At 40.8% G+C, this 15368-nt stretch overlaps 1 protein-coding gene across 1 annotated transcript in view; it reads left to right on the top strand.

Annotated features, from left to right (window-relative positions):
* The window catches only part of PAPLN (papilin, proteoglycan like sulfated glycoprotein), a 53609-nt gene that overhangs the window by 6993 nt on the left and 31248 nt on the right, over positions 1 to 15368 (top strand). Inside the window, exons 2-5 of the mRNA XM_058807306.1 lie at positions 4925 to 4987; positions 13194 to 13309; positions 14645 to 14705; positions 14950 to 15052. Of these exons, the coding sequence (XP_058663289.1) occupies positions 4925 to 4987; positions 13194 to 13309; positions 14645 to 14705; positions 14950 to 15052 (343 nt within the window). The remainder of the gene's footprint in view (positions 1 to 4924; positions 4988 to 13193; positions 13310 to 14644; positions 14706 to 14949; positions 15053 to 15368) is intronic.

The following is a 15368-nucleotide window of genomic DNA, read 5'->3' as shown; positions in this document are numbered from 1 at the left end:
TCCGCAAAGCCCCTTTGTCTCCCCACCTTCATCTTACCTTCTTTTTCTGTGTGTATATTTTTCCTTTTTAATTCTTCCAGCAAAAACTTAAAAGGTGCTTCTCAGTTGTCAAGGCAAACAAAAGCAAGCTGGAACAAAGATATGTGCTGGATGGTTTTTAGAGCAAAGCAAAAATCATAATGTCTTTAGAAAATGTAGTGAATCTAAAAGCTCAAAGACTGCTCTCAGTCAATGACTCAAAAATTTCTGTCAGTGAATAACAAGATGATGATATGTTGCCCATTCTGGCTTCCCACCTCCTTCAACCAAATTTCTAAAAATAAAACATCAAAGTGAGATCTGATGTGTTAAAGGGGAGTGAGTGGAGGAAAGGGAAGGAATTTCTGAAAACCTGTGAGTAGTGGGATCCCTGTGGCAACATCTGTTTTTGTGCTGCATGTGCTAAACTTTACAATAAGCCATTTCTGTTGATATTGCAGCAGGTAAATATTTATTGCCAGGGTGGCCGACCTCTATCTCAGAAGCTGTGCAGGCAAAGGCAGCTTCTGTGTCAGGGTTACTTCAAACTAAGTAATGCAAATTCCCAAAAGGGGGATGAAATCACTTGTAAGGACCTGCCAAAGTCAGTAATGCTGGGTGGCTTTGCCACTTACCTGCATGTCCAGCTCAATCTCATCTAGATTACCCAAGGAGGAGCCCTGAAGGGATCTTTTTGCCTTCTGCCTACGAACCACTCCTAGAACAACCCCTGACTCACACATATGATCACACATGTGAAATGAGGTTTTGGCCAAAGATGACTTAGAAATGTGGTTCACAGGCCAAAGAAGGCTGATCTGTCTTGTGTGCTAAACACTGGCTGTCCAATTATTTTCACAAAGAATAGAGAAAACCTGATACATGTGTGAGCAATGGAACTCATGAACCTTGTTTTATTCTGACTTTGTGATCTGCTTCTGTCGTGCCTAAACAGCTTAAGTTCTTGCTTACACAAGGCTAAGTTATTCATAACATTACTTTTAAGTTTGGATTTCCTTCCTGTTGAAAAGAAAAAGTCATCATCTTAATAGATTAAAAGTTCAACACATCTCTTCATCCTGGTCCAGTATCTTTTCCCTCAAAATGTAATTTTATTGCTTTTGAGACCCTGAAATTAGACAACTAATTCAAAGTTATTTTTTTATATATACACATATTTTTTTCATCTATACACAGGCAATGTATATATGTTTCCCCAAGAACATGGATGTTAAGAGGTTGTTTGAAAAAGTGGCCAAGTTTAAGTAAGCAATTTTATTTGTACATTGGAAGGCAGGATTTACATACATAAAGTAAATATGAGAGTCATTAAAACTGTCCTTGATTCTAAAACATACTCCTGGTCTTCATGAAGATTTGACTGATCTTGCTAAGCCTGCCTGGCCCTAGATAAGTTTCAAACTAAATAAAATATTTTTTACAGCAGCTCACTGCTGGCTCCACTATAGAGAAGTCTCCAAGTCTGCCCATCTGTCTTTTCTAAAACTTCTGTTTGTAGAGGCAGAAGCTTCTTTCCTAAGTGGGTTCAGTGTTAAACCCTGAAATAAGGGTGCTTATCCCAGTTTCCAGTGGTGATGGTGTTCTTGTGTTCTGTTCAGTTAGGAAATTCCAGTTATCTCCTCTGTGGTTCTCTCACCCTCCTGTTTTGGAATGGAAGGTTCCTGAGCTGTTAAAGTTAGGTCCCAGTTTGAATTTCTCCCCGTGTTTGGAGAACCTTGGGTCAGCATCTCCTCGAGAAAACAGTCTAGAGCTCAACTCTGAAGCTGATTCTTTTTGACCAAGCTCACAGGTGGCTGGAACCACTCCCCACTTCAAGCCTTTTATTCATCTCACCTGAGCACTTAATGCCAGATGTGACTGCCTAGACAATTTGAATCTCTTCTGGTGTATGGGCAGAGGTTTCAGCTGGGCACACGTCTATTTCTGGTTAAAGATTCTGCTTGTTCCTTTCTTGTTGTGAACTCATAAACCCTCTCCCTGAGATAACTTCATATTTTAGCACTATGGCAGGAATTCCTCCTTGTGAGCTTTCCAGCAGCTGTTCCATAGCTTGAGCATAAAGTCACCATTTCCCCTCAGGCTCTGCTGCTGTTTCTGGGTGGAGATGCTGTTCTAGCACACAGTGGGAAAAGGGAGCTGGGGAGAGTTGAAGAAAACTGGAGAAGGGCAGGAGGCTCAGGGAGCAGCAGCTGCTGTTGTTACAAGTGAAAGAACTGCAAAACACTGTCCTTTTCATTCCTCCCCCGCACACCCAGCCTGCAGTGAGAAGAATGGCAAGCAGAATAAACATATGCTGCTGTACCCCAGGTCCTACGGGGACCTAAACGGCCTTGAAATCTACGAGCAGAACTTGGCCCTTTCTTTAAGGTTTCAGACAGATTCTTCAATCCCATCTATTGTGGATGAAACTAAGGTGAAAGGAATCAATGCTGAATCCTTCATCTGAGGAAGCTTTTAAAATAACAAGTTTGTTGATGCTCAGTAATCAAATACAGGATCTTTTTTCCAGTGGGGAATTTCACAGGATACAGATGGTCCTGTTCTTCCTTCTGCCAATCCTTCCGGGAATCTCTTGACCAATTTAATAGCTCTGGATGGTCTAAATATTTTAATGCTAAATTTGGGACATATGATAGCAATTTCCATGCAAGTGCAATGGCACAAAAGTACAAACAAGCATCAGAGCTGTAACCTCTTGCTGCTTTGGTGCACAGGGTTGCCCCATACATTGGGTTCTGACTCTGCTTGTCTCCTCAGAGAATCTTTTTCTGCTGCCTGGCTGAAAACATCCAAGATTGTAACTACCTGGAGATGGGAGCACTGCTAGCCCTGGTAACCTGCTCCTCTAGCCTCTTATGCAGGAGCCCCATGTGGTTTGGTCCCAGCTCCCTGTCTGCCTCTAGGCTCAGATGGTAGAAAGAGCTGAGCAGACAGTTCATTAGCACCAGAACAAGGATTTGGTTTTCAAGGCCATATCTGTGGACCTGAGAGGTGGCTGGAAATGGAATATGTGAGAGAGGACTGCTGGGGAAAAGGTGATTTTTTTTTTTCCCTCCTGGTAGTAGGAATAGGAGCTGGTCTCAAATATTTACCTCTGAAGACTACACCGTTCAAGGAAGATGCTGCTTTCACAGTGCCTTTTCCTAGTGCTGTGGGCATTCAGGAGAACTTTGCTGCTTGTGTACACAGATCTTGTAGCCAAAGGGTGTCTTCTTGCCTGTGTTTCCTCTGAGAAAGGTTAGGATGCTTGGTACAGTTGTGACAGAGATCCAGCCTGCCCTGGTTATTGGCCTCTACAGCACAGAGAGCGTCCTTTACATCTTCTGGAAGGTATCCCCAGGTTGTTTCCTCCTTTATTTGAATAGGAAGAGTAGTAGTAGTACCTGTGGGTGATGGAGGATACACAGTCTTCCCTCAGTTTCCTAAGAATTACTAAACCAAAATTAATTCTAGTCTTTTAATATTAAAAAACTCCTATATCTTCATTTTCTTATGAATCTTATGGCTGGCGCTCAGTGTTTAGAGAGAGAAGTTTATCAGTGTTTGTTTTCCCAATTCCATTTTCCCTGATCATTACTATTTTGTACACAGGTGCAACTGATTGTTTTTTGTAGCTTTTACATCTGAAAGATAAAGTATTAAGGAACAAGCTTTTTATTCTCAGCATGGTGAATGTTGGCAGTGGTAAAATCCATGGTATATACGGACTTGGAGAGTTGTTATAGAATCTGTTCATTGAGGCCTAAGACTATAAGAAGAATGGTTGCCCATCACAAAGTAACCTGAAATACTCAAATACCAGATCAACTAAATTTCATTTTGGGTATTTCTTGGTTCTGATGTCATATCCTCATGCAACAATGATTTTTTATCAATGTTACCATTGTTAATAGTGATACACATTCTGTATTTTATCTGAATTTAATAATCCAGGCTAAAGGACCTATATATGAAGTTTTAATATTAATACAGATATTGTTACAAGGGCGGATTAAATAACCATTTCTTCCTTGATACTTTTGTGTACTGTGAAAGGAAAATTTCTCCTTTTACCTTTCCTTTTCCAAGTTAGAAAGAAGCCCAAACTAGGTAAAACTGTGGTAGGAGTATCTAGTCTCTCTTTTTTTTTTTTTTCCTGGGCTTAACTAGTCTCAAGGTCATGAGAAAACGGTGATGAGAAAGAATCAGTCTGTAGAGGCTGAAGTGACCCTGTCACAGCTGTGAGCTCTGTTGAGTGGTGGTTGGTGTCACTGCAACTCTAAAGAGGAAGGATTAAGTAGCAACAGGGAATGTACCAAAAAAGTTTTGTGGTCCCAAGTGTGAACAACATCCCAAATTTAGGAACTGTTGTATGCTGCCATACCAGCCTACATGATCTGATCTCCTTTCTAGTTCTGCAGAGGGGATGTAACTGCTCATGGTGGAATCTAGCTATAGCTATCCATGATGAATTATTGGATTTTAAACAAGAACAACTACACAAGATGAATGGAGGGTACAGAAATGTTAACTGTGGAATTTTTTACCTTGGGGTGGTTGAAGTCATTGCAATCCTCAAGTATTTTATCAGGTGTATACGTAAAGGGGTGGGAGTGAGACATGCAACAGCATGCACCTTCCACTGTGCCTGGGGATGGTGTTCTCATAATACCAGAGGAAAGTTCAGGGAATTAGGCACTCTCAGTAATTATATCTTGGCTTTATGTGCAGGGTGTTTTCAATCTTTGCAGATGCCTTCATCTCTCCAGGGAGTTTTGTGGTAAAACTGCTTTTCTTCTCTCCTCTTAATTTTACTTCCACCTCCATTTTTACTTCATAGTATTGTAGCTTTTCCACCAAACAGCAAAGAAGCAAGCAATCTTGAGTAATTTTTCTGTTCCCACAGGCAGAGATGAAGAACCTGTTCCTTCTGCTCATGCTAGCAACAACGTCACCTTCTGCATTTTCAGTAAGTAAATGCTCTTCTGAGCACTGTTACAAGAAATGAAAGATACTTCTGTTAAGAACTGTCAACATCTGTAACTCAAGTACTTTGTAGAAAGCATTTCTGAAAGAGCTAATAGGGTCAAGTCATCAGGCCTATTGTAGCACATCTTATAAAAAGTCTAACATGGCAATTAAATAATCGAATTCTGGTGGTGCCTTTGGTTCTAAGGATGTTATCTGCAAAGCAGTAATTGCTGTCTTCTGCTTCAAAGCTAGAGAGAGTTATCACTTGAAATAAAGAGAATGGATTTTTGGTTAGTTCATTATTCTCTTTTCTTTGGTATTAGAAGTATTAGCCATGTGGTTTAGTTTTGCTGGGAGAGGTTACTTTATGGTAAGCCGATGTGATATTATCAGAAAAAGAATGCAGCAATTACGGACTGGGATTCCTGTTCCTTTCTGAGTGAGAGGCAGGATATTTCTGAAGTAAATGCAGCTTGTAAACAGTTTGCCTGACTTGAAGTTGAACTTTATTAGTGAGTTGGTCATCTAAGGTAAAAGATGACCTACAGATTAGAGTGGAAGTATTAACAAAGGAAGACATTGCATGGTTGTTAGGTGTAAAGGAAGAGAGAGTGGGAGAAAAAAGAGGCAATTATCACTTGGAGTAAGTGTTTTGCTTTCTAGGCCACCTTTGAAGATCAGGGATGAGAGACCAGAAATCAAGCCGAGTTTTTTAGTTTCCCTTGCAGATGGAAATTTGCTTAAATGAGTGCCTGCTGTCTCAAAACTAATAAAAAAATCATATTGTATGTTAAAAGAACCAGAAATTGAATTTATTCTATTCAGTTCATCTGTTCACCTGCCTATTTCCAGTTTGGAGATATTGCTGATTTTTTTGGGAAGGGATATCACTGAAATACCGTGAGACTGTGAAGGCTGACATTTCTCTGTAGCATTAGACTCTACCTCCTGCATGCAATCAGTAGTTCCTCTTGAAGCCATGCTGAATGAAAGGAGAAATTGTGCTTGGCCACCACTTAAGTTCAGTATGTCAGTTTCCCAGACATACTGCATCTGTCCAGGTCATACATTTCCTCTGAACACTGTTTCTTTATATGGATCTGCATTTCTAGGTTGAAATGCTGGTTTTTAATTTATTCTGAATAACTCAACATTGTTATTGTTTAAAGTGCTAATCTGTTGAATAAACTTTTAGATGCCTTACCCAGCTTTACCAAAGGGCAGAAGGTGCACAAGGACATAAAAGTTAAGGTCATACAGAAACAGTAAAAATTACTGTGAGTGCAGAGAAAGAAGAGATTTTACTGTTATTCATATGGAGGGAAAGGGAGAAAACATGAACAAGAACAATTTTACCGGGTAGAACCAGTTTGTTTTGGCCTATAACCTGTCTACAGCAATGTCACAAACATGTGTCTAGAAAAAACCATTAAAAGGTAGGCAAATACAATTTCCCCCAATACACTTCCAGTTTATGAACCCTTTGAGCTTGAGATATCTCTGTCTCTCTTCCCTGAATTTGGTCAATGCCTCCTTGAAGCCATAATATCAAGGTCCTGCTCCTGAGAGCTAAATATCAGCTACAATGTAATGATTTATTAATATTAATTAATAATTAATAAAAAATAGCAATTTGGGACAGGATTTGTGTTTCCCCTGTGTCACTTAAGTTGCCTACATTAAATCTCCACTGTCGTTTTAGTGATAAATCACTAATACTATAATGCTTTCCCGTGGTTCTTTGCGGTAAGTCCCTGGTTTTCTGTTGTCCTTTATTACCCTATATTACCCTTATCATCTGCTTTCATTACTTCTGTGGTTTTGGCATAGCTCATAAATGTGCTGAGGCATTCTGGTTCCTTATGGAATACTGCTGCTAATGTCAGTTCTTGCAGTGGGTGGAGATTTTATTCCTGCTTTTGTCTTTGGACCACCTGCTCATCATCCATTGAAGAATTGTCCTTCTGACTGCTTAACTTCCTTCAGAGCTTTAGGTGAAGGATTTTTTTGAAGTGTTGTGCTAAATCTGAGTGTATCTGGCAGGTTACCTTTGTTGACATGTTTGTGAATTGAAGAACTGCAATATTCTTAGAAGAATTTGCCTTTAAAAGTCCTATTGACTTTTTCCCAAACATCCTGTATTTATGCAGGTGCCTGCTAGCTCTGTTCTTTGTTATAATTTCTATTAATTTATCAGCTGACATCATTTTTATGCTCCGTGAATGTACAGTTCCATGGGTTCCCCTGGGATCATTTTGTAAACTGGTGTCAGATTTTCCACTTTCCAATAATCACATGTTGAAGTGGATTTAGCTGAGAGGGTTGTCCGCTCGTATGTAACAGTTTATCCATTTCAACCTTGAGTTCCTGTTAGGCCCCTTGGATAAACAACTTCTAGTGACCCCATACTGTGTGATTTGTCCACTTTTCCAAATAAGTTTGGGGTCATAAAGTTTACTCACAATCATCCTCTTTGTAGAGTTTTCTGAATGCGCTCCATTTCCTCCACAAGGATTCCAAGAATTAATTTGACTTCTCTGCAATGGCTGTGTCTTTTTAAATTCCCTTCTCATCTCCAGGCCACCCAGAGTTTCTGGAAGCCTTTCCATTTCTGAAAAGCAACTGGTACCTGCTCTGCCCACTGTCCCATGGGGCAGCACGTCCCTGGCTCTGCAGCGCACCAGGCATGCACCACGTCCTCCCCAGCTGACAAAAAAATCAGTGAGTGTGGAAGGAGCTAGCTGTAGGGTGGGGCAGCCCAAAGAGAGGTAGCACAGTGAGGAGTGTGGGAGAGTTGAACAGGGAACATGGAAAAGAGCCAGGGACCACAAGGGAGAGGGTTCAGTGATGTAGGGAGAATCTGAAGTGTTTTGAGAAAATAAAGGTGTTGGGGAACTGCTGGATTTTACTGTTTGTTAGAGGGCATATGCTAACGAGCCATGGCTAGGATGAGAGTGGAATGAAAGGAGATGTACACAGTGAGTGTAAACCACAAGCCATTAAAGCTAACAAAGCCTGGGTTTTTTCCCTCATCTTCGTAGAGCAGCTCATCTTAATAAGATACTCACTTCTTCTGCATTACTTTGTATTTTGCTTCCTGCTGTCACCATCTTGTTCACTTTCACTCTTGTTTTTCTAGTTTTACTCAAATACAATTCTTTGATTACTTATTCATTATTCATAGAAATGGTACTTGGCATTATTCACCTTCAAAGCTCTTCGCAAGCCTGCTGTGTCTGAGCCAAGATCAATGGTTAAGACAGAATTATAAAAAAAAAATGCTTTGCTGGTGTGGTTTGGATTAATTAGCTCATTTTTGGTAACATTTTTTGGCTAATATCCTAGCTGGTTGCAGATGGAGCCATCTTGAAAATGCATATTGGCATAGCAGCAGATATCTAAATTATAAACATGTAACATATACTGAATGTTTTCAGCTCCCTTTCAATTAAGTCTGAGGGTTGGATACTACATGTCATGCAGAGCTTAGCTATGTGAAAATATATTATTGGTGGTCATCATTGTAGTATTGGGTAATTCTTCTGGATATAGAAAGAAGAAGGAAATGGTTCATATAGCAAAGAGCACATGGTCTAAGGACACAGTCCATGTGGGTTATTTTGTTAGGGCTCTGAGGGCACTATTAGGCTGTACGGGCCCTGGCTGGACTCTCCACACCCAGCCCACTGCCCAGGACACCCTTGTAGGCTCCTGGGACTGCTGGCTCCTGCCCCAGTGAGGATCTGCACAACTCTGCCTGGCCAGCCATGGACCCTAATGAGTCAGGCTCACCTGCAGTCCCAACTCCCAGCCTAGTTTCAGGTGGAGATACCCAATTCCCTGGGCTGGGGCTGCTCCCTGGCCCACTGTGCTGTCATGGGAGAGTCTCCCACTACTGGCCCACACTGAGCAGCCAATCTTTGGGGCACCTTGACACTTTTCTTTCTTTTCCCCTTTCTGTTACAAACTTTTCTCTGATCAATTAACTTCTCCCTAAGCACTTATTATTCAATGTTAACAAAGCCTCATTTTTTCACTGGAGACTTCTTACTTGCCAAGGCTTTGGCAATGAAACCATTACAGAAGTGATAGTGGTGATAGTTTTCTTTTGTTAGGTATTTGGCTTTCACCCTTCTCTCCTACATCATGTTTCCTAAATGATGCTACAGTTCAGGGTGTGTCAAAATAAACATTAACCATATTTCAGAAACTATAAACACCAGAAAGTAGATATTTATCAAAGAAAATTACCAGTGTTATTTCAAAAATACTAAGAAAGGTTAAAGAGAAAGAGTCTGATTTTGACTGTAGTTTTATGCCATGGAAACACTACATAAGTGTGACACCACATTACTCATTTTATCATTGTGAGCAATATCTGTTTTCAGTGGGTAACAGCTGGACAGGGCTTTGTCGTCAGCCTCTATTTCTCGCCACCTTCTCCCTGTCGGCGCTGAGATTTGTGCCTGACTCCAATGGAACCTAGTAAGCAAGTGAAACAGCCCCAGAAATCACAGTAAGGACGTTTCAGTGTCCAAAACAATGCTTCAGTTGCATCTCAATAGGCCAAAGCCATGCAACCTTCTGGGCATTAGTGTGGTTATCAGTAACAGCAACTGTTGGGGTGGTGCAACAGAATGTTTTGTTCCTGCTCGTCAGTCTGGAAAAGCAGCACCAAACAAACATCACAAAACAAATCAGGATGACTGTCTCTGAGTCCTGAAAGGTGCCCAAGGAGCAAGGGGTAAGAACTTAACTGGGATGTAGGTTGTTTGGATTTGTGACTGCAGAACTTCACTGCTCACTTGGGATTGTATAGTAAATTGATGTTTTCTTTGATAGCTTGCTGGTATTTGAGTTGCAACAAGGCACTAGAAAATTGTTCCCACTGAATCACTTCTCCACAGTTGATGATATGAACTTTGTGGATCACTGCATGCCTGCAATGCATTTGTCTGGGAAGCACAGCCCTCTTCCCATGCATAGTTTTCTATCCATGTCATCAAACTGACTGGAAAGTCTTTCAAGGACCCCTTTTAAAGTGCTCCTACCTAGTGTGAGCATTTTCTGTTTTTCTGAGTCAAGTCCCATTCATAGCTTCTCTTCCAGTGCATGTGTCATACACAAAAATAAACATTACATGGTACATAATAAGCTATCTAGGACACTTTTCCAGAATTCTTTTGTTTGCCTGTGATGCATACTGGAATTGTCTTTGCAGATGAGGTCTGGAGGTCTAATGACTCAGAGGCATAGCTCTTTACTTGCTGATGATATCAGATACAGTTGGCCTGGTAACAGCAGATGCTGCAACTACATCAGCAGTTCATCTGTCTGGGAACTGATGAAAGCAATGCAGTGTTCATAAAAATTAAATCCCTGGCCTTCTAAACTTGTATGCCACTGCTGCCTGTATGTGAATGAGCCCTGAGAGTCCACAGTGCCAGGTCATGGGCAATATCAATATTCCCAGAAAGGATGCATTGCTGGTGTCTCAACTGGTGATAAAACTGGACAGAGCAGTTGGGACTGTTAGACTACTAACTGTCTGCTTTTTGGGGAGTTTTTAGAGGTCAGGAAAGATGGTTGTATGCATTTTCTCACTTCTCTTGAAACACTAAAATATATACTTTATGCAGATAAAGAAAGTACATTCTTGTATGAATATCAGGCTGAAGCAAGAGAAGAACGGAACTGAATGAATTTGTAACAGTGATGAAGATTGTCGATTTTTCATTCTGAAATCCATGAGGGAATGGAATTTAGTTGTCCTGGCTGACATGGGATAAAAGCATTCCAGAGTCTGAAGAGAGCAAAAAGAGGCTTTTGGAGCAAAAACAGGCTGACAGCATCTAAAAATGTCCTGTTATCAGGTTATGTAATAATATATTTATTATTTATTATAAACATGCAGCTTTATCTTTGTCTGCCTACACATGTGCAGTTACTGAAGTAATGAGGACTGTACACAGATTTCCAAATATGGGAGGTGGGCCCCTATTAAAATCTTCCTCTGACACTGTACAGCTTTGGGAGGATTCTTTTGTCTGATGCTCCTTTTGGGGTGTACATAAATGAAGTGATACTGAGAAAAATTATTGTTCCTGAACTCTGTGGATGCATAAGCCTTACAACAAAGGGTCCCTGCAGATTTTACTCTCTATAAAAGGAATAAATAATGCTAGTTCAGTCGGAGGGATATTGGAATATTTATCAGGGTGGTGTGTGTGTGTCAAGGAAGGGCTTTCTATCCTAATTGCCTTCCAGAAATCTGACTTTCAAATGCTCTTCCTTTGGATTTTTATCTACACGTTTCCTTCTCCCTTATGCTGACTGAAAGGTCCCTTGTTTCCAGGGTGAGCTAATACTGCACCTAAATCAGTCAGTTGATACAGAGGAATAAGACTGCTGAGAAAGAGTGGTAGCATATTTTATTCTTTTGAGGGTGAGGGAGGAGGGATTACAGGGGGAGGAATTAGGTGTCTGAAAGAAAAACTTGGGAAAATAAGATTGCTGAAAAAGCTTTGCTGAAAGCTAAAACACTATTGTTGGGATTATGCCCAGAAAGGCAAATGAAAATGCAGAAGACAAACAGTGACCTGAATATCTGGAGTGAAAGAGCGGGAGAAGGGTTTGGCACAGGATCAGGGAGATGTTGACTTGGCCAAGAGGAGGTATGTAGAAGTGGCTGTAACCTGGGCAGTGCCACTGAACAAGCAGGATGAAGACAAACAGTTAGTCTGAACCAGAGGTATTAGAAAAAACTGTGTGAAGAAAAGTAAGTAGCTGAGCTAGGAAGAAAGGGTTTCTCATTAGAGAAATACAGGTAGTAATTTGGAGTGACTCTACAGCTAGACAGTTGTGGGTGATTCCGTAGTAAATGCATAGATATGATTGGCTAATATTTCTGACTGTTGCTCTTGCTAGCAGCAGGAAATTATTTCCTTTAAAAAGGGTGAAGTAAAGAAACAAGACTAACTTGAACATACAGTAAGGCAGAGAGTGTGTGTGTGTGTGTGTGTGTGTGTGTGTGTGTGTGTGTGTGTGTGTGAGCAACTATAAAGCCTGTCTAAATGACAAGGGAGGATTAACCCATGCATCTTGCCTGAGTTGGACTCCCTGGATGATATATTAGACTAGCTCCTATTTCTAGCAGAGGTTTGGATGTTTGTATGTGGAGGCAAGTTAGATCACATCACAATAATTTTTTACCTTTTTTTTCTCTGCCTGCCCACTCTTCACTACAGCAAATGTCTCAGTGCCCAAATGACCTGCACTACCTTCTCAGTGGTACAATTGTATACATAAACTGCCCTTCAGTTTGCAGCTGCCCTGCAAACCCTGGTTTTACAGTGTCACTCACCAGGTAACCCTGCACTTACCTTCTTTTTTCAAGCAGAATTAATCCTACTGCATCTTGCAAATATTACTTTTTTCCTTAAGATATTGCCATTCTTCCCACTAACCACACATGTCCTGCTGTATGTGCATCCCATCAGCTTGCAGAAGGCCTTTTTTTTTCTGAAAATATGGTATTTGATACATTTCCAAGACAATGTATTTTGGTTTGTTCCATCACACTTGGAAATTTCTGTCTATATTATCAAGTTATTTCTCTTAATGTCAGTAATCCAACTTTCTAAATACGAAATTAATAAGAGTTTTGCTAATGATGGCCCAGACCTTGACACTGTCATTGGACACAGTTGGGTAAGGGGAATGAAGCTCCATATATGGAATTCTCTTGCAGTAAAAAGTGTGTTCTGGGGTATTTCTTTCTGCTTCCTTTCCTTCTCTTAAGTATTGGACGTAGAGCCAAGGACTTGGGTTTAAGTGGCTGTATTGATCTGGTGTGGAGTGACAGTGCTCAGAGTCCCTGAAGTAATGATTTGCCTTTGCTGCCTTGCTGAGAGGAAGATGTTATCTTCTTTTAGATCGTTATTCAAAAGTGCAGAAATTCTATGAATAGACAAACAGTAGAAGAGGGATTATGAAGCTGGATGTGCTATATGGCTTCAGCAAGCTAATACTCCTGGATACTAGAGACCTGATCTTTCTGATGTACTACTGTGTGCCACTTTTCATGTTAGGAATACAGCACAGCAAGACAGCCTTTTTTTGCAAGGGAACACATAGGATTTCTGCTTCATTTTCTTTTGTTGCCATGTCTTTTTGCTATGTCTGTGGGGTTTTTTTATTCCCAGGGCCGCCAGATGAAAAGGCAGCTTGATGTCTGGGGGAGCTGGGGTGAATGGAGCAAGTGCAGTCGGAGCTGTGGCGGTGGAGTCAGCTTTCGGCAGCGGCACTGCTATTCCCAAAGGTGAGGGCTAACCCCTTTTTTTTTTTTAATTTCTTTTCTTTAAATGTGTTGTGGTGCTACTGAGATCCTGCAGTTATGTTCCAATATACATCCAGAAAAAAAAGTCTTAGTGTTTGATCCCAAGGGAATGAGTCCACTTTGAGATGAACCTCAGTTTCAGAGTTGTCACTGCTGTTTTGTGTAGTGCCCTCTTCAACATGTGCTTGCTTTGGCTCCTTTGATAGACCACAGCAGTTTCTCTGTGAGATCTGAGGCTGTGCAATCAGGGGATTGGCATGGTAGCAGCTGGGTAAACCCTGAGGGAGACAGAGAACAGGCCAAGGCAGTTGGTTTCTCTCCTGAGAGCTGGTGACAGCACTGAGGTTTCCTCAAGTTTATGATTCCCAGGATGGTAAATTGCCCCAGAAGAAATGGAAGAGTGAATTTGGCTCAAGCAGTGTTAGCACTGTGCCACCTCATTTGCAGCTGGGTCAGCTGCATCCTAATGAGGATGATGACTGGTACTGCACCTGTTGGGAATGATGGACCGTAGAGATCTTGTTGTGGATGAAAACAAAGAAAGGAGGGAAAAAAAGCCAGACTCTCAAAAATATCCTGAAAAAAACAGCCTCTCTCTGTTTAGAGAAATGAGAGGAGGTTTTGTAATAGAAGAAGCCAGAGTTATGAAGCTCCTGCTTCCCACAGAGAATAAAGGTCTCTTTTGAAGGCTGCCCATTATGGTTTATACCTCCCAGAATCCCTGAAGGCCTGTCTCTCTATTTTAGGAACACTGAAGTGTTAGGCATTGATTGGTTTTTTAGATCAATTTCCTTCATAATTGTTACTCTCCATAATCCTCAGCTGGGGTCATTTGACTGGACTAAGGGTATTGCATACTTTCCATAGGCATGTTTCACTCTCCCTAATAAGGAACCTATTGGGCACAAAAGATCAAGATAAATGATGCACAAAGATATTCTGAATTGGCCACTATCCTCGTGCTGCACATAACATGTTTCTCTTTCTTGTATGGACAACTGAACTGTTTGCTGGTGGATGATGGACTAAAATCTCAGCTTCCATTATTTAGTTGAAACGTGACCCTGAAGAGCTGTACTGCAGTTTTTCATCATGTGTGTCTCATTCATGCTAGAACACAAACCATAGCATAAAATGCCACTAGAAAATGCCAGCTTGTTTTAATGGTAAAGAAGTGCATATTAGTTATTTTGCTGTTTCAGGGAACTCTGTGAGGGTGATATGCTTGGTGTGAAGGTGATTTGTAATGTCTGCTATGAGATGACTTTTTGCATGTGTATTCTTCAGAGAGCTCCATGTATTTTTTCTGTCTTCCAGGACAGAAGGTCCTTCCAGTTGTGTCGGACCAACACGAAGCTATCGGTCATGTAATGTTCAGGTATGGTTTTAGTTTTTCTTTCCTGTTGCTGCTTTTCCCCAGACAAACATCATTCTTATTCAGAAATAAGATGTGATTATTAGTTCCTGTTTCTCTGATGTTAGTACTGGATGCAGTTCATTAACAGTATCCATTCAAAAGTATGTTGAAATTATGCCCCAGTTTGAAGGGACATTTTTATTGTACACTTTATTTTCCTCCTTTTTTATAATACTCCAATACAAACACTTTCTCTTCCAAACAGAACTGCCCAGAAGGTTCCCGGGATTTCCGGGCAGAGCAGTGTGCAGAGTTTGATGGGACAGAATTCCAAGGCAAGAAATATAAGTGGCTTCCATATTATGGAGGTAATGATAAACATGTGGGGTTGCACTTCATCACTACCTATCAACAATATGTTTTGAAGTGACTGTAATGATTTTTACCGTAGTATTCTTGCAGGGTACCCTTTAGTTGGAGTGGAGGGCAGGAGTTGGCATGGAAAAAAATCCTTTTGCCAGCAGCAAAGCATTGCTGTCCTGAAGACACTGGATGTATGGATCAAGAGACAGCATTGCAGCAATATGTACTTGTTTCTTGTAACAGCCAAATCTTTATTATTCCTTCAGAAACATTGCTCAAGGAAATCTGGAACTGCTTGCACCTAAGTTCCAAAGTATTAGA

Source organism: Ammospiza caudacuta, chromosome 6 (genome assembly GCF_027887145.1).
Source record: "Ammospiza caudacuta isolate bAmmCau1 chromosome 6, bAmmCau1.pri, whole genome shotgun sequence".
Lineage (NCBI taxonomy): Eukaryota > Metazoa > Chordata > Aves > Passeriformes > Passerellidae > Ammospiza > Ammospiza caudacuta.
The sequence above is the reverse complement of the archived record's forward strand: the minus strand, read 5'-3'. Positions and strand labels throughout refer to the sequence as shown.